Genomic DNA, 25,353 nt, shown 5'->3' with positions numbered 1-25,353 from the left:
CTTTTGGCAAGTTGGTGGAACAGTTGTCTGATGGTGCTTCTGGTGCTGCTAGCAGCTTCCACATTCTTACGTTTTGACAAATGCCAAAAAGGACTTAATAAGAAATGTTGGAAGGTACATGCACACAAAGCAAAAATGTAACAGCAGGCTGCATTACAGATGTTGCAAGTATGGTTGTCAAATTGGAATAGTATAACAAGTGTGGAAAACCAGAAGTGCACAGATCAATGTCTACATTTAAAAAAAAATGCATTTTTCAACTACGTAAAACCCCAAAATTGACAAAATAAGAAATAATAGGTAAGTACACAACCAAAGAGCCTTCGTCTGCAACAAGGCATTGTATTGGTATGTCACATACGAATGCAAAATTTGACCAGTTGTAAAAAAAAAAAATATTTGTATCATACACACTTTTTGTGGTAAACAATCACAGTTAAATGTCTGGATATTGGGAAGTTATATTTCGTATTTAAAAAAAAACATTTATTCCTCCCTTCACAAAAACAATGTATTATATAGGAGATGCAAAAACAAGCAAGCACACCGTCTGACACTGATTTCAGATTTTATTTTCTGTAAACGGTATTTTGCTGTCTTGCACCTGCTTTTTAGTGCATTACGAATGATGAAATGTGTAATTGTAATTCAAATGAGAGACCATGATTGTTGTGTAAGGATGAACCAATATGCTGAAATTAATTTTAGTCAATATTAATATTAACATATCATTTTTAATACCGTATATACTCGTGTGTAAGCCGAGGTTTTCAGCACATTTTTTTGTGCTGAAAATATCCCCCTGCTCCACACGCTGACTCCTGTCAGTACTCTCTCCCAGGGTATCTGCAGAACTGGGATCAACATCTCAGGCACAGCCTTGCTCACTAGGCCACCTGACAGTCCAGATCCTCAGATGGACGGTAGCTCCCCCAGTGCAGTGCCGTCACAGACTCTGTACATACGTGGCCTCTCCATGCGCTATTCAGGAAGTCCTACTCTCAGGATCTTCTAACACAGGATCTGCTATTCAGGAAATCCTACTCCCATGGTCTTCCAACACATAGGACTCAGGGTCCAAGGCCTCACCATGTGCTTTTCAGGAAGTCCATTCCCACCTGGGACCTTCCAACACATTTACCTTCCAGGACCTTACACACTCTCCATGTGACAACACCATGGTCACATTATATGCTTGTAACCACTCCCACAGGCGGGAGGTGTGTGTGGTTAGTCAGACCAGCCCAGCTCTCCGACTAACCCTGTAAGCCTCCCTTTAAAGCTACACGAGCACAACTCTTATGGAACTACAAGTCCCAGAATAATAATACTGGCTTACAGCGCAGACTCCCTCTGCGACACATTTACAATCATGCCGGACCCTGTTTCACAAACCCATTTACGCCTCCATGTGTATCTTGAGGAGCCCACACAGCATCCCCTAGCTGCAGCATGGATCACTGCATCACAACATATATATATATATATATATATATATATATATATATATATATATATATATACACAGTACAGACCAAAAGTTTGGACACACCTTCTCATTAAAAGATTTTTCTGTATTTTCATGACTATGAAAATTGTAGATTCCCACTGAAGGCATCAAAACTATGAATTAACACATGTGGAATTATATACTTAACAAAAAAGTGTGAAACAACTGAAAATATGTCTTATATTCTAGGTTCTTCAAAGTAGCCACCTTTTGCTTTGATGACTGCTTTGCACACTCTTGGCATTCTCTTGATGAGCTTCAAGAGGTAGTCACCGGAAATGGTCTTCCAACAATCTTGAAGGAGTTCCCAGAGATGCTTAGCACTTGTTGGCCCTTTTGCCTTCACTCTGCATTCCAGCTCACCCCAAACCATCTCGATTGGGTTCAGGTCTGGTGACTGTGGAGGCCAGGTCATCTGGCGTAGCACCCCATCACTCTCCTTCTTGGTAAAATAGTCTTTACACAGCCTGGAGGTGTGTTTGGGGTCATTGTCCTGTTGAACAATAAATGATGGTCCAACTAAATGCAAACTGGATGGAATAGCATGCCGCTGCAAGATGCTGTGGTAGCCATGCCTTCAATTTTGAACAAATCCCTAACAGTGTCACCAGCAAAGCACCCCCACACCATCACACCTCCTCCTCCATACTTAACGGTAGGAACCAGGCATGTAGAGTCCATCTGTTCACCTTTTCTGCGTCGCACAAAGACACGGTGGTTGGAACCAAAGATCTCAAATTTGGACTCATCAGACCAAAGCACAGATTTCTACTGGTCTAATGTCCATTCCTTGTGTTCTTTAGCCCAAACAAGTCTCTTCTGCTTGTTGTCTGTCCTTAGCAGTGGCTTCCTAGCAGCTAATTTACCATGAAGGCCTGCTGCACAAAGTCTCCTCCTAACAGTTGTTGTAGAGATGTGTCTGCTGCTAGAACTCTGTGTGGCATTGACCTGGTCCTGGTCTCTAATCTGAGCTGCTGTTAACCTGCAATTTCTGAGGCTGGTGACTCGGATAAACTTATAATCAGAAGCAGAGGTGACTCTTGGTCTTCCTTTCCTGGGGCAGTCCTCATGTGAGCCAGTTTCTTTGTAGCGCTTGATGGTTTTTGCAACTGCACTTGGGGATACTTTCAAAGTGTTCCCAATTTTTCGTACTCACTGACCTTCATTTCTTAAAGTAATGATAGCCACTCGTTTTTCTTTACTTGCTGCTCTTTTTCTTGCCATAATACAAATTCTAACAGTCTATTCAGTAGGACTATCAACTGTGTATCGACCAGACTTTTGCTCAAAACAACTAACTTAAAATGTGAAGTGGTCCCTAAAAAAATTGTTTTGTAAATTTTGTTGGAAAAATGCAAAATCGCTGGTCAACTTTTAACCCTTATAACGTCCTAATTAAAAAAAATTATGTTTCCAAAATGTTTCTGATATAAAGATGACATATGGGATATGTTATTTATTAACTATTTTGTGTGATATGAACTCTCTGATTTAACGGCACAAAAATTAAAACTTTGAAAATTGCAAAACTTTCAAAATTTTTGCACCATTTTAGTTTTTTTCTAAATAAACACAGTTATATTAAAGAAATTTTACCACTAACATGAAGTACAATATGTCATGAAAAAAAATAATCTCAGAATCAGTGGTATACGTTTAAGCATTCCAGAGCTATAATTTAATAAAGTGACAGTGGTCAGAATTGTAAAAATAGGCTTGGTCATTAACCCCTTTCTGACATTGGACGTACTATCCCGTCGAGGTGGGGTGGGCCCGTATGACCACCGACGGGATAGTACGTCCAGCGTGATCGGCAGCACTCATGGGGGGAGCGCGGCCGATCGCGGCCGGGTGTCAGCTGACTATCGCAGCTGACATCCGGCACTATGTGCCAGGAGCGGTCACGGACCGCCCCCGGCACATTAACCCCCAGCACACCGCGATCAAACATGATCGCGGTGTACCGGCGGTACAGGGAAGCATCGCGCAAGGTGGGGGCTCCCTGCGGGCTTCCCTAAGACCCCCGGAGCAACGCGATGTGATCGCGTTGCTCCGAGGGTCTCCTACCTCCTTCCTCGCTGCAGGTCCCGGAACCAAGATGGCCGCGGCATCCGGGTCCTGCAGGGAGGGAAGTGGCTTACCGAGTGCCTGCTCAGAGCAAGCGCTGGTAAGCCTGCAGTACTCTAAGTCAGATCGGTGATCTGACAGAGTGCTGTGCAAACTGTCAGATCACCGATCTGTGATGTCCCCCCCTGGGACAAAGTAAAAAAGTAAAAAAAAAATTTCCAAATGTGTAAAAAAAAATAAATTACTAAATAAAGAAAAAAATATATATATTATTCCCATAAATACATTTCTTTACCTAAATAAAAAAACAAAACAATAAAAGTACACATATTTAGTATCGCCGCGTCCGTAACGACCCCACCTATAAAACTATATCACTAGTTAACCCCTTCAGTGAACACCGTAGGGGCGGAAAAATAAACGAGGCAAAAAACAACGCTTTATTATCATACCGCCGAACAAAAAGTGGAATAACACGCGATCAAAAAGACGGATATAAATAACCATGGTACCCCTGAAAACGACATCTTGTCCCGCAAAAAAACGAGCTGCCATACAGCATCATCAAAGAAAAAAATAAAAAAGTTATAGTCCTCAGTATAAAGCGATGCCAAAATAATTATTTATTCTATAAAATAGTTTTTATCGTATAAAAGCGCCAAAACATAAAAAAAATATAAATGAGGTATCGCTGTAATCGTACTGACCCGAAGAATAAAACTGCTTTATCAATTTTACCAAACGAGGAACGGTATAAACACCTCCCCCAAAAGAAATTCATGAATAGCTGGTTTTTTGTCATTCTGCCTCACAAAATTCGGAATAAAAAGCGATCAAAAACTGTCACGTGTCCGAAAATGTTACCATTAAAAACGTCAACTCGTCCCACAAAAAACAAGACCTAACATGACTCTGTGGACCAAAATATGTAAAAATTATAGGTCTCAAAATGTGGAGACGCAAAAACTTTTTTGCTATAAAAAGCGTCTTTTAGTGTGTGACGGCTGCCAATCATAAAAATCCGATATAAAAAACGCTATAAAAGTAAATCAAACCCCCCTTCATCACCCCCTTAGTTAGGGAAAAATAATAAAATTAAAAAATGTATTTATTTCCATTTTCCCGTTAGGGTTAGGGCTAGGGTTAGGGCTAGGGTTGGGGCTAGGGTTAGGGCTAGGGTTAGGGCTAGGGTTAGGGTTAGGGCTAGGGTTAGGGTTAGGGCTAGGGTTAGGGCTAGGGTTAGGGCTAGGGTTAGGGTTAGGGTTAGGGCTAGGGTTAGGGCTGGGGCTAGGATTGGAGCTAAAGTTAGGGTTAGGGTTGGGGCTAAAGATAGGGTTAGGGTTGGGGCTAAAGTTGGGGTTAGGGTTTGGATTACATTTACAGTTGGGATTAGGGTTGGGATTAGAGTTAGGGGTGTGTCAGGGTTAGGGGTGTGGTTAGGGTTACCGTTGGGATTAGGGCTAGGGGTGTGTTTGGATTAGGGTTTCAGTTAAAATTGGGGAGTTTCCACTGTTTATGCACATCAGGGGCGCTCCAAACGCGACATGGCGTCCGATCTCAATTCCAGCCAATTCTGCATTGAAAAAGTAAAACAGTGCTCCTTCCCTTCCGAGCTTTCCTGTGCGCCCAAACAAGGGTTTACCCCAACATATGGGGCATCAGCGTACTCTGGACAAATTGCACAACAACTTTTGGTGTCCAAGTTCTCTTGTTACCCTTGGGAAAATATAAATTTGGGGGGCTAAAAATCATTTTTGTGGGAAAAAAAAGGATTTTTTATTTTCACGGCTCTGCGTTGTAAACTGTAGTGAAACACTTGGGGGTTAAAAGTTCTCACAACACATCTAGATAAGTTCCTTGGGAGGTCTAGTTTCCAATATGGGGTCACTTGTGGGGGGTTTCTACTGTTTGGGTACATCAGGGGCTCTGCAAATGCAACGTGATGCCTGCAAACCAATCCATCTAAGTATGCATTCCAAATGGCGCTCCTTCCCTCCCCAGCTCTGCCATGTGCCAAAACAGTGGTTCCCCCCCACATATGGGGTATCAGCGTACTCAGGACAAATTGGACAACAACTTTTGGGGTCCAAGTTATCCTGTTACCCTTGTGAAAATACAAAACTGGGGGCTAAAAAATCATTTTAAAAAGAATTTTTATTTTCACGGCTCTGCGTTATAAACTGTAGTGAAACACTTGGGGGATCAAAGCTCTCAAAACACATCTAGATAAGTTCCTTAGGGGGTCTACTTTCCAAAATGGTGTCACTTGTGGGGGGTTTCAATGTTTAGGCACATCAGGGGCTCTCCAAACGCAACATGGCTTCCCATCTTAATTTCAGTCAATTTTGCATTGAAAAGTCAAATGGCGCTCCTTCCCTTCCGAGCTCTGCTGTGCGCACAAACAGTGGTTTACCCCCACATATGGGGTATCGGCATACTCAGGACAAATTGCACAACAACTTTTGGGGTCCAATTTCTTCTCTTACCCTTGGGAAAATAACAAAATTAGGGGCGAAAAGATCATTTTTGTGAAAAAATATAATTTTTTATTTTTACGGCTCTGCATTATAAACTTCTGTGAAGCACTTGGTGGGTCAAAGTGCTCACCACACATATTGATGAGTTCCTTAGGGGGTCTACTTTCCAAAATGATGTCACTTGTGGGGGTTTCAATGTTTAGGCACATCAGGGGCTCTCCAAACGCAACATGGCGTTCCATCTCAATTCCAGTCAATTTTGCATTGAAAAGTCAAATGGCGCTCCTTCCGAGCTCTGCCATGCGCCCAAACAGTGGTTTACCCCCACATATGGGGTATCAGCGTACTCAGCACAAATTGTACAACAACTTTTGGGGTCTATTTTCTCCTGTTATCCTTGGTAAAATAAAACAAATTGGAGCTGAAATAAATTTTGTGTAAAAAAAGTTAAATGTTCATTTTTATTTAAACATTCCAAAAATTTCTGTGAAACACCTGAAGGGTTAATAAACTTCTTGAATGTGATTTTGAGCACCTTGATGGGTGCAGTTTTTAGAATGGTGTCACACTTGGGTATTTTCTGTCATATAGACCCCTCAAAATGACTTCAAATGAGATGTGGTCCCTAAAAAAAAATGGTGTTGTAAAAATGAGAAATTGCTGGTCAACTTTTAACCCTTATAACTCCCTAACAAAAAAAAATGTTGGTTCCTAAATTGTGCTGATGTAAAGTAGACATGTGGGAAATGTTACCTATTAAGTATTTTGTGTGACATATTTCTGTGATTTAAGGGCATAAAAATTAAAATTTGGAAAATTGCGAAATTTTCAAAATTTTTGCCAAATTTCCGTTTTTTTTCACAAATAAACGCAAGTTATATCAAAGAAATTTTACCACTATCATGAAGTACAATATGTCATGAGAAAACAGTGTCAGAATCGCCAGGATCCGTTGAAGCGTTCCAGAGTTATAACCTCATAAAGGGACAGCGGTCAGAATTGTAAAAATTGGCCCGGTCATTAACGTGCAAACCACCCTTGGGGGTGATGGGGTTAAGTACCAAATTGGCTCTGTCACTAAGGGGTTAAAAATGCAGAACTTGTGAAACATGTAATTGAGGCACTGATATAACCAGTCCAGGTTAGCATAATCAAGGTGAAAGCACACACAAAAGGTGACTCCCTGGACCTATAGAGAAACAGAAAAGCGGACAATGCTACTTCAGTAGCCACGGTGAGACAAGATGTCCTGGGCAATTCTTTCAGCATTTTTGCAGTGTATTTTCACCAATACAAAGCAATGAGTAAGTTCAAAGAAAAGCAGCATAAATGCAGAAAAAAACATTTCTTGGTGAAAAGAATGCAGGTACAGGAGTGTTGTGAATTCTGCTCTTGGGCTCCCTCCGGTGGTTGTTAGTGGTAGTGCAGTGGTCTCTGGATTATAGGCCAGGGCAGGTGTTTCTGCTTATTGCAGCTCTATTAGGTATTTAGGTTTTTAGGATCCATCAATCCCTGCCAGTTGTCCATTGTATCTTGGAGGGATTGCATCTCTGTCTGGCTCCATTTGCCCTGCTGTCATTTCAGCTAAGATAAGTGCCCTGTTTTGGTTCTCTGTAGCACGCATGCAGTGTGCTTTTATGTGCAGTGCAATCTATTGTGTTTTTGTCCAGCTTTGACTTGTTTGGATTTTTCTGTCATGCTGGTTTCTCTGGAGATGCATATATATATATCCTATGTCTTTAGTTAGATGTAGTATATAGTATATTCTGCTGTGGATTTTTCTAGTGTTTTAATACTGATCGCTTAGAACTCTGTCCTATCCTTTCTATCTAGCTAGAAGGGCCTCTTTTGCTAAACTCTGTATTTTCTGCCTGTGTACATATTTCCTCTTAAACTCACAGTCAATATTTGTGGGGGGCTGCCTATCCTTTGGGGCTCATCTCTGATTCAAGATAGGATTTCCCATTTCCATCTTTAGGGGTATTTAGTCCTCCGGCTGTGTCGAGGTGTCTAGGCCTGGTTAGGTACATCCCACGGCTACTTCTAGTTGCGGTGTCAGTATTAGGATTGCGGTCAGTACAGGTACCACCTACTCCAGAGATAGTCTCATGCGGCTCCAGGGTCACCGGATCATAACAGTACAACTGGCCAACAGTGAGTTAAATGCATCTCAGAAGAAGGGAAGAAAAGTCCTGAGCCATTTTTTTTTGCAGTCTGTTTTGTCTTTCCTTCCCTCTTTTGCTCTGGGTGACTGAGGAGCTGTGTGCTATCATGGATGTTCAGGGATTAGCTTCTCGTGTAGACCAACTAGCTGCTAGGGTACAGGGTATTTCCGATTATATTGTTCAGACTCCGGTTTTAGAGCCTAGGATTCCTACTCCTGAGTTATTTTTTTGGGGACAGGTCTAAATTTTTGAGTTTTAAAAATAACTGCAAACTGTTTTTTGCTCTGAAATCTCGTTCTTCTGGTGATCCCATTCAGCAGGTTAAAATTGTCATCTCCCTGCTGTGTGGCGATCCTCAGGATTGGGCATTTTCCCTGGAATCTGGGAATCCTGCCTTGCTTAATGTAGAAGCCTTTTTTCAGGCTCTAGGGTTATTATATGATGAACCAAATTCTGTGGATCATGCTGAGAAGACCTTGTTGACCCTGTTTCAGGGTCAAGAAGCGGCAGAATTGTATTGTCAGAAATTTAGAAAATGGTCGGTGCTGACTAAATGGAATGAGGATGCTTTGGCAGCAATTTTCAGAAAGGGTCTTTCTGAATCTGTTAAAGATGTTATGGTGGGGTTTCCCACGCCTATTGGTCTGAGCGATTCTATGTCTCTGGCCATTCAGATTGATCGGCGCCTGCGTGAGCGCAGAGTTGTGCGCGCTGTGGCATTGTCCTCAGAGCAGATACCTGAGCCTATGCAGTGTGATAGGATTCTGTCTGGAGCTGAACGACGGGGATTCAGATGTCAGAATGGGTTGTGTTTTTACTGTGGCAATGCTTCTCATGTCATTTCGGTCTGCCCTAGGCGTATTAAGAGAATCGCTAGTTCAGTTACCATTGGTACCGTACAACCTAAATTTCTGTTATCTGTGACATTGATCTGCTCATTGTCATCATTTTCTGTCATGGCGTTTGTAGATTCTGGCTCCGCTTTGAATTTAATGGACTTTGAATTCGCTAGACGTTGTGGTTTCCCCTTGCAGTCTTTGGAGAACCCTATTCCTTTAAGGTGCATTGATGCTACACCTGTGGCTAAAAATAAACCCCAGTTTTGGACACAGGTGACCATGTGCATGGCGCCAGCCCATCAGGAGAACTGTCGCTTTTTGGTGTTCCATAATTTGCATGATGCTATTGTGCTGGGTTTTCCATGGTTGCAGGTACATAATCCGGTGTTGGATTGGAAATCTATGTCTGTGACTAGTTGGGGTTGTCAGGGGGTTCATGGTGACGTTCCTTTGATGTCAATCTCCTCTTCTCCCCCTTCTGAAATTCCAGAGTTCTTGTCTGATTTTCAGGATGTGTTCAATGAGCCCAAGTCCAGTTCCCTTCCACCGCATAGGGACTGTCATTGTGCTATTGACTTGATTCCAGGTTGTAAGTTCCCTAAGGGCCGACTTTTCAACCTGTCTGTGCCTGAACATACCGCCATGCGGAGTTATATTAAGGAGTCTTTGGAGAAAGGGCATATTCGGCCATCTTCTTCACCATTGGGAGCGGGATTTTTTTTTGTTGCCAAGAAGGATGGCTCCTTGAGACCTTGTATTGATTATCGCCTCTTGAATAAGATCACGGTCAAATTTCAATACCCTTTGCCTTTGCTTTCCGATTTGTTTGCTAGGATTAAGGGGGCTAGTTGGTTTACTAAGATTGACCTTCGAGGGGCGTATAATCTTATTCGTATTAAGCAGGGTGACAAATGGAAAACTGCGTTTAATACGCCCGAGGGCCATTTTGATTACCTTGTGATGCCCTTCGGGCTCTCTAATGCTCCATCCGTTTTTCAGTCCTTCATGCAGGATATCTTCTGGAATTATCTTGATAAATTCATGATTGTATAATTGGATGACATTTTGATTTTTTCCGATGATTGGGAGTCTCATGTGAAACAGGTCAGGATGGTTTTTCAGATCCTTCATGACAATGCTTTGTTTGTGAAGGGGTCTAAGTGTCTTTTTGGAGTGCAGAAGGTTTCTTTTTTGGGCTTTATTTTTTCTCCCTCATCTATAGAGATGGATCCGGTTAAGGTTCAGGCCATTCATGATTGGATTCAGCCCACGTCCGTGAAGAGTCTTCAGAAATTTTTGGGCTTTGCTAATTTTTATCGCCGTTTCATTGCTAACTTCTCCAGTGTGGTTAAACCCCTGACCGATTTGACGAAAAAGGGTGCTGATGTGACGAATTGGTCCTCTGCGGCTGTCTCTGCCTTTCAAGAGCTTAAACGCCGATTTACTTCTGCTCCGGTGTTGCATCAGCCAGATGTTTCTCTTCCATTTCAGGTTGAGGTTGACGCTTCTGAGATTGGGGCAGGGGCCATTTTGTCTCAGAGGAATTCTGATGGTTCCTTGATGAAACCATGTGCCTACTTTTCCCGAAAGTTTTCGCCTGCTGAACGTAATTATGATGTCGGCAATCGGGAATTGTTGGCTATGAAGTGGGCGTTCGAGGAATGGCGACATTGGCTTGAGGGAGCCAAGCATCGTATTGTGGTTTTGACCGATCATAAAAATCTGATTTACCTCGAGTCTGCCAAGCGGCTGAATCCTAGACAGGCTCGATGGTCTTTGTTTTTCTCCCGTTTTGATTTTGTGGTCTCGTATCTTCCGGGTTCTAAGAATATTAAAGCTGATGCCCTCTCTAGGAGCTTTTGCCTGATTCTCCGGAGGTCCTTGAACCGGTCGGCATTCTAAAGGAAGGGGTGGTTCTTTCTGCCATCTCCCCTGATCTACGACGGGTTCTTCAGGAATTTCAGGCTGACAAATCTGACCGCTGTCCAGTGAGGAAACTGTTCGTTCCTGATAAATGGACTAGTAGGGTGATTTCGGAGGTTCATTGTTCTGTGTTGGCTGGTCATCCTGGTATTTTTGGTACCAGAGATTGGGTTGGTAGGTCTTTTTGGTGGCCTTCTTTGTCGCGGGATGTGCGTTCTTTTGTGCAGTCCTGTGGGACTTGTGCGCGGGCTAAGCCTTGTTGTTCCCGCGCTAGTGGGTTGCTTTTGCCTTTGCCGGTCCCTGAGAGGCCTTGGACACATATTTCTATGGATTTTATTTCAGACCTTCCGGTTTCCCAGAGGATGTCGGTTATCTGGGTGGTTTGTGACCGGTTTTCTAAGATGGTTCATTTGGTGCCTTTGCCTAAGTTGCCTTCCTCTTCTGATTTGGTTCCATTGTTTTTTCAGCATGTGGTTCATTTGCATGGTATTCCGGAGAATATTGTGTCCGACAGAGGTTCCCAGTTTGTTTCTAGGTTTTGGCGAGCCTTTTGTGCTAGGCTGGGCATTGATTTGTCTTTTTCTTCCGCATTTCATCCTCAGACAAATGGCCAAACCGAGCGAACCAATCAGACTTTGGAAACTTATTTGAGATGCTTCGTGTCTGCTGATCAGGATGATTGGGTGGCTTTCTTGCCATTGGCCGAGTTTGCCCTTAATAATCGGGCTAGTTCGGCTACCTTGGTTTCGCCTTTTTTTTGTAATTTTGGTTTTCATCCTTGTTTTTCTTCAGGGCAGGTTGAGCCTTCTGATTGTCCTGGTGTGGATTCTGTGGTTGACAGGTTGCAGCAGATTTGGGCTCATGTGGTGGACAATTTGGTGTTGTCTCAGGAGGAGGTTCAACGTTTTGCTAACCGTCGTCGGTGTGTTGGTTCCCGGCTTCGGGTTGGGGATTTGGTCTGGTTGTCTTCCCGTCATGTTCCTATGAAGGTTTCTTCCCCTAAGTTTAAGCCTCGGTTTCTTGGTCTTTATAGGATTTCTGAGATTATCAATCCGGTGTCTTTTCATTTGGCCCTTCCGGCATCTTTTGCTATCCATAATGTTTTCCATAGATCTTTATTGCGGAAATATGTGGTGCCCGTTCTTCCCTCTGTTGATCCTCCGGCTCCTGTGTTGGTTGATGGGGAGTTGGAGTATGTGGTTGAGAAGATTTTGGATTCTCGTTTTTCGAGACGGAAGCTTCAGTACCTTGTCAAATGGAAGGGTTATGGCCAGGAGGATAATTCTTGGGTTTTTGCCTCTGATGTCCATGCTGCTGATTTGGTTCGTGCCTTTCATCTGGCTCGTCCTGATCGGCCTGGGGGCTCTGGTGAGGGTTTGGTGAACCCTCTTCAAGGGAGATACTGTTGTGAATTCTGCTCTTGGGCTCCCTCCGGTGGTTGTTAGTGGTAGTGCAGTGGTCTCTGGATTATACGCCAGGGCAGGTGTTTCTACTTAGTGCAGCTCTATTAGGTATTTAGGTGTTTAGGATCCATCAATCCCTGCCAGTTGTCCATTGCATCTTGGAGGGATTGCTGTTGTGAATTTGGATTCTGGCTCCCCCGGTGGCCACTGGTGGAATTGAACTGGTGTTGTCATCTTCTCTGTTCACCTGTTCCCATCAAGATGTGGGAGTCGTTATATAACCTTGCTGCTCTGTTAGTTGCTTGCCGGTCAACAATGTTATCAGAAGCCTCTCTGTGCTTGTTCCTGCTCCTAGACAACTACTAGATAAGTTGGACTCTTGTCCATGTTTGTTTTTGCATTTTTGTTCCAGTTCACAGCTGAAGTTTCGTTACTGTGTCTGGAAAGCTCTTGTGAACAGGAATTGCCACTCTGGTGTTATGAGTTAATGCCAGAGTTTTAAAGTAATTTCTGGATGGTGTTTTGATAGGGTTTTCAGCTGACCATGAAAGTGTCCTTTCTGTCTTCTGCTATGTAGTAAGTGGACCTCAAATTTGCTAAACCTATTTTCATACTACGTTTGTTATTTCATCTTAATTCACCGCCAATACATGTGGGGGGCCTCTGTCTCCTTTCGGGGTATTTCTCTAGAGGTGAGCTAGGACTAATATTTTCCTCTGCTAGCATTATTTAGTCCTCCGGCTGGTGTTGGGCATCTAGAATCAACGTAGGCATGCTACCCGGCCACTGCTAGTTGTGCGTTAGGTTTAGTTCATGGTCAGCTCAGTTCCCATCTTCCAAGAGCTAGTTCCTATATATGCTGATGCTATGTTCTCTTGCCATTGAGAACATGACAGTTTGACTGGCCCACTAAAGGGTTAAAATCCTTGGCTGAGAAAGGAGAGAAATAAGAAGTCTGCTGAGAATTTTTTTTTTTTTTTTTTTTTTTCTCCTTCTAATCTTTGAATGGCTCTGTGTCCACCTGTTTGTAATGGATCTTCAGAGTGTAACTGCAGGTTTGAATAATCTCGCCACGAAGGTACAAAATTTGCAAGACTTTGTTTGTCATGCACCTGTATCTGAGCCGAGAATTCCTTTGCCGGAATTTTTCTCGGGGAATAGATCTGGGTTTCAGAATTTTCGAAATAATTGCAAATTATTTTTGTCCCTGAAATTTCGCTCTGCTGGAGACCCTGCACAGCAGGTCAGGATTGTGATTTCCTTGCTCCGGGGCGACCCTCAAGACTGGGCTTTTTCATTGACACCAGGGGATCCTGCGTTGCTCAATGTGGATGCGTTTTTTCTGGCCTTGGGGTTGCTTTATGACGAACCTCATTTGGAGCTTCAGGCAGAAAAAACTTTGATGTTCCTATCTCAGGGGCAAGATGAAGCGGAAATTTACTGTCAAAGATTCCGTAAATGGTCTGTGCTTACTCAGTGGAATGAGTGCGCCCTGGCGGCGACTTTCAGAGAGGGTCTCTCTGATGCCATTAAGGATGTTATGGTGGGGTTCCCTGTGCCTGCGGGTCTGAATGAGTCCATGACAATGGCTATTCAGATCGATAGGCGTTTGCGGGAGCGCAAACCAGTGCACCATCTGGCGGTGTCCACTGAGAAGTCGCCAGAGAGTATGCAGTGTGATAGAATTCTGTACCGAAGCGAGCGGCAGAATTTTAGACGGAAAAATGGGTTGTGTTTCTATTGTGGTGATTCTACTCATGTTATATCAGCATGCTCTAAGCGCACTAAAAAGCTTGATAAATCTGTTTCCATTTGCACCTTACCGTCTAAGTTTATTCTATCTGTGACCCTGATTTGCTCTTTGTCATCTATTACCACGGACGCCTATGTCGACTCTGGCGCCGCTTTGAGTCTTATGGATTGGTCCTTTGCCAAACGCTGTGGGTATGATTTAGAGCCTTTGGAGACTCTTATTCCTCTGAAGGGGATTGACTCCACCCCATTGGCTAATAATAAACCACAATACTGGACACAAGTAACTATGCGTATTAATCCGGATCACCAGGAGATTATTCGCTTTCTGGTGCTGCATAATCTACATGATGATTTGGTGCTAGGATTGCCTTGGCTGCAATCTCACAACCCAGTCCTCGACTGGAAAGCTATGTCTGTGTTGAGCTGGGGATGTAAGGGGGCTCATGGGGATGTACCTGTGGTTTCCATTTCATCATCTATTCCCTCTGAAATTCCTGAGTTCCTGTCTGACTATCGTGACGTCTTTGAAGAATCCAAGCTGGGTTCATTACCTCCGCACCGAGAGTGCGATTGTGCCATAGATTTAATCCCGGGTAGTAAATACCCAAAGGGTCGTTTATTTAATCTGTCTGTGCCTGAACATGCTGCTATGCGAGAATATATAAAGGAGTCCTTGGAAAAGGGACATATTCGTCCATCGTCATCTCCCTTAGGAGCCGGTTTTTTCTTTGTGTCAAAAAAAGACGGCTCTTTGAGACCATGTATCGATTATCGGCTTTTGAATAAAATCACGGTAAAATATCAATACCCATTGCCGTTGCTGACTGATTTGTTTGCTCGCATAAAGGGGGCCAAGTGGTTCTCTAAGATTGACCTTCGTGGGGCGTATAATTTGGTGCGAATCAGGCAGGGGGATGAGTGGAAAACCGCATTTAATACGCCCGAGGGCCACTTTGAGTATTTAGTGATGCCTTTTGGTCTTTCAAATGCTCCGTCAGTTTTCCAGTCCTTTATGCATGATATTTTTCGCGATTATTTGGATAAATTTATGATTGTGTATCTGGATGATATTCTGATTTTTTCGGATGACTGGGACTCTCATGTCCAGCAAGTCAGGAGGGTTTTCCAGGTTTTGCGGTCTAATTCTTTGTGTGTGAAGGGTTCTAAGTGTGTTTTTGGGGTACAGAGGATTTCCTTTTTGGGATATATTTTTTCTCCCTCTTCCATTGAAATGGATCCTGTCAAGGTTCAAGCTATTTGTGATTGGACGCAGCCCTCTTCTCTTAAGAGTCTTCAGAAATTTTTGGGCTTTGCTAACTTTTATCGTCGATTTATTGCTGGTTTTTCGGATATTGCTAAGCCATTGACCGATTTGACTAAGAAGGGTGCTGATGTTGCTGATTGGTCCCCTGACGCTGTGGAGGCCTTTCGGGAGCTTAAGCGCCGTTTTTCCTCTGCCCCTGTGTTGCGTCAGCCTGATATTGCTCTACCTTTTCAGGTTGAGGTCGACGCTTCTGAGATCGGAGCTGGGGCAGTGTTGTCGCAGAAAAGTTCTGACTGCTCCGTGATGAGGCCTTGTGCCTTCTTTTCCCGTAAATTTTCGCCCGCTGAGCGGAATTATGATGTTGGGAATCGGGAGCTTTTGGCCATGAAGTGGGCTTTTGAGGAGTGGCGCCATTGGCTTGAGGGGGCCAGACATCCGGTGGTGGTATTGACTGACCACAAAAACTTGATTTATCTTGAGACCGCCAGGCGCCTGAATCCTAGACAGGCGCGCTGGTCATTATTTTTCTCTCGGTTTAATTTTGTGGTGTCATACCTACCGGGTTCTAAGAATGTTAAGGCGGATGCCCTTTCTAGGAGTTTTGAGCCTGACTCGCCTGGTAACTCTGAGCCCACAGGTATCCTTAAGGATGGAGTGGTATTGTCAGCCGTTTCTCCAGACCTGCGGCGGGCCTTGCAGGAGTTTCAGGCGGATAGACCGGATCGTTGCCCACCTGATAAACTGTTTGTTCCTGATGATTGGACCAGTAGAGTCATCTCTGAGGTTCATTCTTCTGCGTTGGCAGGTCATCCCGGCATTTTTGGTACCAGGGATTTGGTGGCAAGGTCCTTCTGGTGGCCTTCCCTGTCACGAGATGTGCGAGGCTTTGTGCAGTCTTGTGACGTTTGTGCTCGGGCCAAGCCTTGTTGCTCTCGGGCTAGTGGATTATTGTTGCCCTTGCCTATTCCTAAGAGGCCTTGGACGCACATCTCGATGGATTTTATTTCAGATCTGCCTGTTTCTCAGAAGATGTCTGTCATCTGGGTGGTGTGTGACCGTTTCTCTAAGATGGTCCATTTGGTTCCTCTGCCCAAGTTGCCTTCTTCTTCCGAGTTGGTTCCTCTGTTTTTTCAAAATGTTGTTCGTTTGCATGGTATTCCTGAGAATATCATTTCTGACAGAGGGACCCAATTCGTGTCTAGATTTTGGCGGGCATTCTGTGCTAGGATGGGCATAGATTTATCTTTTTCGTCTGCTTTCCATCCTCAGACGAATGGCCAGACCGAGCGGACTAATCAGACCCTGGAGACATATCTGAGGTGTTTTGTGTCTGCTGACCAGGATGATTGGGTTGCTTTTTTGCCATTGGCGGAGTTCGCTCTCAATAATCGGGCCAGCTCTGCCACTTTGGTGTCCCCGTTTTTTTGTAATTCGGGGTTTCATCCTCGATTTTCCTCTGGTCAGGTGGAGACTTCGGATTGTCCTGGAGTGGATGCTGTGGTGGAGAGATTGCATCAGATCTGGGGGCAGGTGGTGGACAATTTGAGGTTGTCCCAGGAGAAGACTCAGCTTTTTGCCAACCGCCACCGTCGTGTTGGTCCTCGGCTTTGTGTTGGGGATTTGGTGTGGTTGTCTTCTCGTTTTGTCCCTATGAGGGTCTCTTCTCCTAAGTTTAAGCCTCGGTTCATCGGCCCGTATAAGATATTGGAGATTCTTAACCCTGTTTCCTTCCGTTTGGACCTCCCTGCATCCTTTTCTATTCATAACGTTTTTCATCGGTCATTATTGCGCAGGTATGAGGTACCGGTTGTGCCTTCCGTTGAGCCTCCTGCTCCGGTGTTGGTTGAGGGTGAGTTGGAGTACGTTGTGGAGAAAATCTTAGACTCTCGTGTTTCCAGACGGAGACTCCAGTATCTGGTCAAGTGGAAGGGATACGGCCAGGAGGATAATTCTTGGGTGAATGCATCTGATGTTCATGCCTCTGATCTGGTTCGTGCCTTTCATAGGGCCCATCCTGATCGCCCTGGTGGTTCTGGTGAGGGTTCGGTGCCCCCTCCTTGAGGGGGGGGTACTGTTGTGAATTTGGATTCTGGCTCCCCCGGTGGCCACTGGTGGAATTGAACTGGTGTTGTCATCTTCTCTGTTCACCTGTTCCCATCAAGATGTGGGAGTCGTTATATAACCTTGCTGCTCTGTTAGTTGCTTGCCGGTCAACAATGTTATCAGAAGCCTCTCTGTGCTTGTTCCTGCTCCTAGACAACTACTAGATAAGTTGGACTCTTGTCCATGTTTGTTTTTGCATTTTTGTTCCAGTTCACAGCTGAAGTTTCGTTACTGTGTCTGGAAAGCTCTTGTGAACAGGAATTGCCACTCTGGTGTTATGAGTTAATGCCAGAGTTTTAAAGTAATTTCTGGATGGTGTTTTGATAGGGTTTTCAGCTGACCATGAAAGTGTCCTTTCTGTCTTCTGCTATGTAGTAAGTGGACCTCAAATTTGCTAAACCTATTTTCATACTACGTTTGTTATTTCATCTTAATTCACCGCCAATACATGTGGGGGGCCTCTGTCTCCTTTCGGGGTATTTCTCTAGAGGTGAGCTAGGACTAATATTTTCCTCTGCTAGCATTATTTAGTCCTCCGGCTGGTGTTGGGCATCTAGAATCAACGTAGGCATGCTACCCGGCCACTGCTAGTTGTGCGTTAGGTTTAGTTCATGGTCAGCTCAGTTCCCATCTTCCAAGAGCTAGTTCCTATATATGCTGATGCTATGTTCTCTTGCCATTGAGAACATGACAGATTGCATCTCTGTCTGGCTCCACTTGCCCTGCTGTCATTTCAGCTAAGATAAGTGCCCTGTTTTGGTTCTCTGTAGCAGGCATGCAGTGTGCTTTTATGTGCAGTGCAATCTATTGTGTTTTTGTCCAGCTTTGACTTGTTTGGATTTTTCTGTCATGCTGGTTTCTCTGGAGATGCATATATATATCCTATGTCTTTAGTTAGATGTAGTATATAGTATATTCTGCTGTGGATTTTTCTAGTGTTTTAATACTGATCGCTTAGAACTCTGTCCTATCCTTTCTATCTAGCTAGAAGGGCCTCTTTTGCTAAACTCTGTATTTTCTGCCTGTGTACATATTTCCTCTTAAACTCACAGTCAATATTTGTGGGGGGCTGCCTATCCTTTGGGGCTCTTCTCTGAGGCAAGATAGGATTTCCCATTTCCATCTTTAGGGGTATTTAGTCCTCCGGCTGTGTCGAGGTGTCTAGGCCTGGTTAGGTACATCCCACGGCTACTTCTAGTTGCGGTGTCAGTATTAGGTTTGCGGTCAGTACAGGTACCACCTACTCCAGAGATAGTCTCATGCGGCTCCAGGGTCAGCGGATCATAACACAGGAGCATGTGAAACCCATTTATTTTGGTGATTTTCCCAAGTTTAAACTATAATGTCTTGATATACTCACATGAGCATGGCTGGTAGTATTAGTACAGATTAATTAAATTAGTGATATGTGTTAAAGTAAACAATGGCTTACCAACTCAATGCACTACCAATGTGTGAAAGTAAGCAGTGACCAACCAATGTGTTAAAGTAAACAATGGCTTACCAACTCAATGCACTACCAATGTGTGAAAGTAAGCAGTGACCAACCAATGTGTTAAAGTAAACAATGGCTTACCAACTCAATGCACTACCAATGTGTGAAAGTAAGCAGTGACCAACCAATGTGTTAAAGTAAACAATGGCTTACCAACTCAATGCACTACCAATGTGTGAAAGTAAGCAGTGACCAACCAATGTGTTAAAGTAAACAATGCCTTACCAACTCAATGCCCTACCAATGTGAGAAAGTAAGCAGTGACCAACCAATGTATGAAAGTAAACAATGTCTGAACAACTTAATGCCCTGCCAATGTGTTAGATAAACAACTAATTCAACTCTCCCTTGCTTCTTTTTTCATTTGCAATTGTCTATTTTTTCATGAACTCATATAAACTTTTTTGTTTGGAATAGTCACTATTTTTTCAGTCATAAAAAAACTTTTTCCACTAAATAATGTGAACAGATTGCCCTTTTTTACACAGATGTTTTATGGTTTTATATACTGTATGTGTTGCATTGGTGGCCTAACACCTTGTATTTTTCATGCTTTCATGGTGGAGGCAAAACTGAACTTTGGGATACAGAAAAACGCCGCAAAAAATGTAGCAAAAACTCTACAAGAAAAGCAGCAAAAAGCCAGCAAAACCTGTGTTTGGTCTGCAGCTTTTTTTTTACTGCCAAGAGATCACGTTTTGGCTGCAGAAAAAAAGCCGCAAAAAAGAAATGTATGAACATTGCCTTACTGCTGATTATTTCTTTTAACAGGGTTGTTTATACAGTTTAGTTGATTATGTGATTAGGTCAACCTATGGCAGATAATGCCTAAGAAACACACACAAATTAGAAATACTAATGGTAAGATCTAAAAGATGCTTACCCACTAACCAAATTGTCCATATTGTCCTCCGCAGTTATTTTGGCATCAGCCTTATAAAAAATGGTTGAACTGACTGAGGAGTCGTTCTGGTTTCCCTCATTTTCAACATCTGTTTCTTCTATCTTTTGTTCCCCTTTGCCAGCATGAAAAGAGCTCTGATGTGTAGTAAGGACAAAATGGGAGGGCTTGTTTGGAATGTTATTTTCTTTCCTGCATAAAAGTAGAGAAGAGCTCAGTAATATTTGGGAGCTGAAACATTGCATGTCACATGAGTGAATAAAACCAATGCTATTTTTTAATACCTAATATCAGAGTGCTACCTTATGTATTAATTCATATAGTACATACACTCCTTAACACTGACAATAAAAACACTAAGAAGTAAAAGTCATGGAATTATGAAAATCACAGGATCAACAGACATGTTAATTTTCTGCAAATGTAAGAGCAGTAACAGACAGATGTGAGTCACTGGGCAAGAACAATATATGGTCCCTTTGCAGCTCATCAAAATGCATAAATCACCTGCTTGGGAAGTAGAAATGGGCCCCCTTACCTTTTGGGCCCCTGTGCAACTCCACAGATTGCACCAATGATATATCCACCTCTGTGCAAATTATTGAAAAATGAAAACATTTCAAAAACATCTCAATGTATTTAGTATTACATAGTAACATAGTTAGCAAGGCCGAAAAAAGACATTTGTCCATCCAGTTCAGCATATATTCCGTCAGAATAAATCCCCAGATCTACGTCCTTCTAAAGAACCTAATAACTGTAAGATACAATATTGTTACGCTCCAAGGAGACATCCAGGCCTCTTTTGAATCCCTCGACTGAGTTCGCCATCACGACCTCCTCAGGCAAGGAATTCTAGATTCTCACTGCCCTAACACTAAAGAATCCTCTTCTATGTTGGTGGAAAAACCTTCTCTCCTCTAGATGCAGTGAATGCCCCTTGTGATCTCACCTTCCTTGGTATAAAGAGATCCTCAGAGAGATATTTGTATTGTCCCCTTACTGTATATACTTACACATGGTTATTAGATCGCCCCTTAGTCGTCTTTTTTCTAGACTAAATAATCCTAATTTTGCTAATCTCTCTGGGTATTGTAGTTCCCTATCCCCTTTATTAATTTTGTTGCCCTTCTTTGTGTTTGCTCTAGTTCCATTATATACTTCCTTAGCACCAGTGCCCAAAACTGTACACAGTACTCCATGTGCGGTCTAACCAGGGACTTGTACAGAGGCAGTATAATGCTCTCATCATGTGTATCCAGACCTCTTTAATGCACCCCATGATCCTGTTTGCCTTGGCAGCCGCTGCCTGGCACTGTCTGCTCCAGGTAAGTTTATCATTAACTAGGATCCCTAAGTCCTTCTCCATGTCAGATTTACCCAGTAGTTTCCAGTTCAGTGTTTAATGGTGATATTGATTCCTTCTTCCCATGTGTATAATCTTACATTTATCATTATTAAACTGCATCTGCCACCTCTCGACCCAAGTTTCCAACTTATCCAGATCCATCTGTAGTAGAATACTATCTTCGCTTGTATTGACTGCTTTAGATAGTTTTGCATCATCTGCAAATATTGATATTTTACAGTGTAAGCCTTCTACCAGATCGTTATTAAATATGTTGAAGAGAATAGGTCCCAACACCGACCCCTGCGGTACCCCATTGGTTACAGTGACCCAGTTAGAGAATATACCATTTATGCCCTCTGCTTTCTATCACTAAGCCAGTTACCCATTTACACACATTTCCCCCCAGACCCAGCATTCTCATTTTGTGTACCAACCTCTTGTGTGGCACGGTATCAAACGCTTTGGAAAAATCAAGATATACCAAGTCCAATTACTCACCTTGGTCCAGTCCATAGCTTACCTCTTCATAAAAACTAATCAGATTGGTTTGACATTAGTGATTCCTCATAAATAGTGTTGAGCGATACCGTCCGATACTTGAAAGTATCGGTATCGGAAAGTATCGGCCGATACCGGCAAAGTATCGGATCCAATCCGATACCGATACCCGATACCAATACAAGTCAATGGGACTCATGTATCGGACGGTATTCCTGATGGTTCCCAGGGTCTGAAGGAGAGGAAACTCTCCTTCAGGCCCTGGGAACCATATAAATGTGTAAAAGAAAGAATTAAAATAAAAAATATCGCTATACTCACCTCTCCGACGCAGCCGGGACTTCAGCGAGGGAACCGGCAGCGTTGCTTGTTTAAAATTCGCGCTATTACTTGGTTACGTGAATTCCCGGCTTGTGATTGGTCAGGTCGGCCATGTTGCCGGGACGCGGACCAATCACAGCAAGCCGTGACGAAATTACGTCACGGCTTGCTGTGATTGGTCCGCGTCCCGGCAATATGGCCGCCCTGACCAATCACAAGCCGTGACGTCACGGGAGGCTGGACACGCGCTCACTTTAAAATTGGCGCGTGTCCAGCCTCCCGTGACGTCACGGCTTGTGATTGGTTGCGCCGCGGTCAACCAATCACAAGCCGGGAGGCTGGACGCGCTCATTTTAAAATGGGCGCGTGTCCAGCCTCCCGTGACGTCACGGCTTGTGATTGGTTGCGCCGCGGTCAACCAATCACAAGCCGGGATGCTGGACGCGCTCATTTTAAAATGGGCGCGTGTCCAGCCTCCCGTGACGTCACGGCTTGTGATTGGTTGCGCCGCGGTCAACCAATCACAAGCCGGGAGGCTGGACGCGCTCATTTTAAAATGGGCGCGTGTCCAGCCTCCCGTGACGTCACGGCTTGTGATTGGTCAGGGCGGCCATATTGCCGGGACGCGGACCAATCACAGCAAGCCGTGACGTAATTTCGTCACGGCTTGCTGTGATTGGTCCACGTCCCGGCAACGTGGCCGACCTGACCAATCACAAGCCGGGAATTCACGTAACCAAGTAATAGCGCGAATTTTAAACAAACAACGCTGCCAGTTCCCTCGCTGAAGTCCCGGCTGCGTCGGACAGGTGAGTATAGCGATATTTTTTATTTTAATTCTCTCTTTTACACATTTTAACATTAATGTTGTTGCGATACCCGATACCCGATACCACAAGAGTATCGGAATCCCGGTATCGGAATTCCGATACAGCAAGTATCGGCCGATACCCGATACTTGCAGCATCGGAATGCTCAACACTACTCATAAATAGTGATGAGCGAATATACTCATTACTCGAGATTTCCCAAGCACGCTCGGGTGACCTCCGAGTATTTTTTAGTATTATTTAGTTTTCATCACCTCACCTGAATGATTTACATTTCTTAGCCAGCATAAGTACATGTGGAGATTTCCTAGCAACCAGGCAAACCCCACATGTACTTATGCTGGCTAACATATGTAAATCATTCAGCTGCGGCAAGAAAAACTAAATATCTGAGCACTAAAAATACTCGGAGGTCACCCGAGCGTGCTGGGGAAATCTCGAGTAACGAGTGTATTCGCTCATCACTACTCCTAAACCCATGCTGATATGGAGTTAAACAGTTATTCTCATTGAGATAATCCAGAATAACTTCCCTCAGAAACCCTTCAAATGTTTTACCAACAATAGAGGTTAGACTTACTCTAAGACTAAGAAATAATGGTTTGTCTGTTACATTACTTAGTTCTCTTAGTACTCGTGGGTGTATGCCATCCGGGCTCGGGGATTTATCTATTTTAATCTTATTAAGCCGGTTGCGCACCTCTTCTTGGGTTAGATTGGTGACCCTTAATATAGGGTTTTAGTTATCTCTCGACATTTCACCTAGCATTTTATTTTCCACTGTGAATACCGTGGAGAAGAAGGTGTTTAATATATTAGCTTTTTCCTCGTCATCTACAACCATTCTTTCCTCACAATTTTTTAAGGGGCCTACACTTTCACTTTTGATTCTTTTACTATTGATATAGTTGAAGAACAGTTTGGGATTAGATTTACTCTCCTTAGCAATGTGCTTCTCTGTTTCCTTTTTGGCAGCTTTAATTAGTTTTTTTTAGATAAAGTATTTTTCTCCCCATAGTTTTTAGAGTATTGTATGCATAGAATGTAAGTTCGCAAGGACAGGGTCCTCTCCCCTCTGTACCAGTCTGTCATTGTAAATTTGTTTACTGTAAACGTTATCTATAACTCTGTATGTAACCCCTTTCTCATGTACAGCACCATGGAATTAATGGTGCTATATAAATAAATAATAAATAATAATAATAGTATTGTATGCATAGTATATAGTTTTTTAGAGTATTGTATACATAGTATTGCATATGAGAACCACAAGATGAAATACACACACTTACACACCTTAGCTGCTATCAATGAGATTTTTACTGGTTGTCTGCGGAATGTTCTGTCACATTGAATGCACAAGGGCACGCAAATAATCAAGATCATCTGCTGGCAGCTCCTTTTGTAATTGCCAACCAATGATATTCCAGATGTACTCGATGGTAATCTCTAAGTTTCTCATAGTAGCATGAGCAACATGAGATCTGTTGTTGGCAAGTTGAAAAATGGCTGGGAAATAGACACACCACTAGTTTTACCATCAAATCAATGTAATGCTGAGCTCCTCCCCAGTGTTCAGCTTATGCACTGAACTGAAGAAGTCCATCAGATTTTCTCCCACATGCGCTTAAATACACAATATTCCATTACCCAGGATCACACGTTCTTAAAACATATATACTTCATTCAAATAGTAAAACAGCAACATTTTCAACATTATAAATAACTAGATGGCAGCCCGATTCTAAAGAATCGGGAGTCTAGAATCCATATATACTTTATTTATTCAAATGTAAGAATAATTTGGTGGGCGGGGACCCTCGGCCTCCGATTTGGTTGGCGAGGCCCCACGGCCTCCGATTTGGTGGGCGGGGTCCCTCTGCCTCCGCTTTGGTGGGCGGGGCCGCTCGGCCTTCGATTTGGTGGGCGGGGCTCCTCGGCCTCCGATTTGGTTAGTGGGGCCCCTCGGCCTCCGATTTGGTAGGCGGGGCCCCTTATCCTCCGATTTGGTGGGCGGGGACCCTCGGCCTCCGATTTGGTGGGCGGGGCCCCTCGGCCTCCGATTTGGTGGGCGGGGCCCCTCGGCCTCCGATTTGGTTGGCGGGGCCTCTCGGCCTCCGATTTGGTGGGCAGGGACCCTCGGCCTCTGATTTGGTGGGCGGGGCCCCTCGGCCTCCGATTTGGTTGGTGGGGCCCCTCGGCCTCCGATTTGGTGGGCGGGGACCCTCGGCCTCCGATTTGGTGGGCGGGGACCCTCGGCCTCCGATTTGGTGGGCGGGGACCCTCGGCCTCCGATTTGGTTGGCGGGGCCCCTCGGCCTCCGATTTGGTGGGCGGGGACTCTCGGCCTCCGATTTGGTGGGCGGGGCCCCTCGGCCTTCGATTTGGTGGGCGGGGCCCCTCGGCCTCCGATTTGGTGGGTGTGGACCCTCGGCCTCTGATTTGGTTGGCG

The 25,353-nt window shown here is 44.0% G+C and overlaps 1 protein-coding gene across 1 annotated transcript in view; it reads right to left on the bottom strand.

Annotated features, from left to right (window-relative positions):
• VEPH1 (ventricular zone expressed PH domain containing 1) overlaps positions 1–25,353 on the bottom strand; it is a 904,948-nt gene that overhangs the window by 486,187 nt on the left and 393,408 nt on the right. Inside the window, exon 8 of the mRNA XM_077290690.1 lies at positions 19,885–20,094. Within this exon, the coding sequence (XP_077146805.1) occupies positions 19,885–20,094 (210 nt within the window). The remainder of the gene's footprint in view (positions 1–19,884; positions 20,095–25,353) is intronic.

This window comes from Ranitomeya variabilis, chromosome 2 (genome assembly GCF_051348905.1).
Source record: "Ranitomeya variabilis isolate aRanVar5 chromosome 2, aRanVar5.hap1, whole genome shotgun sequence".
NCBI classification, from domain to species: Eukaryota; Metazoa; Chordata; class Amphibia; order Anura; family Dendrobatidae; genus Ranitomeya; species Ranitomeya variabilis.
The sequence above is the reverse complement of the archived record's forward strand: the minus strand, read 5'-3'. Positions and strand labels throughout refer to the sequence as shown.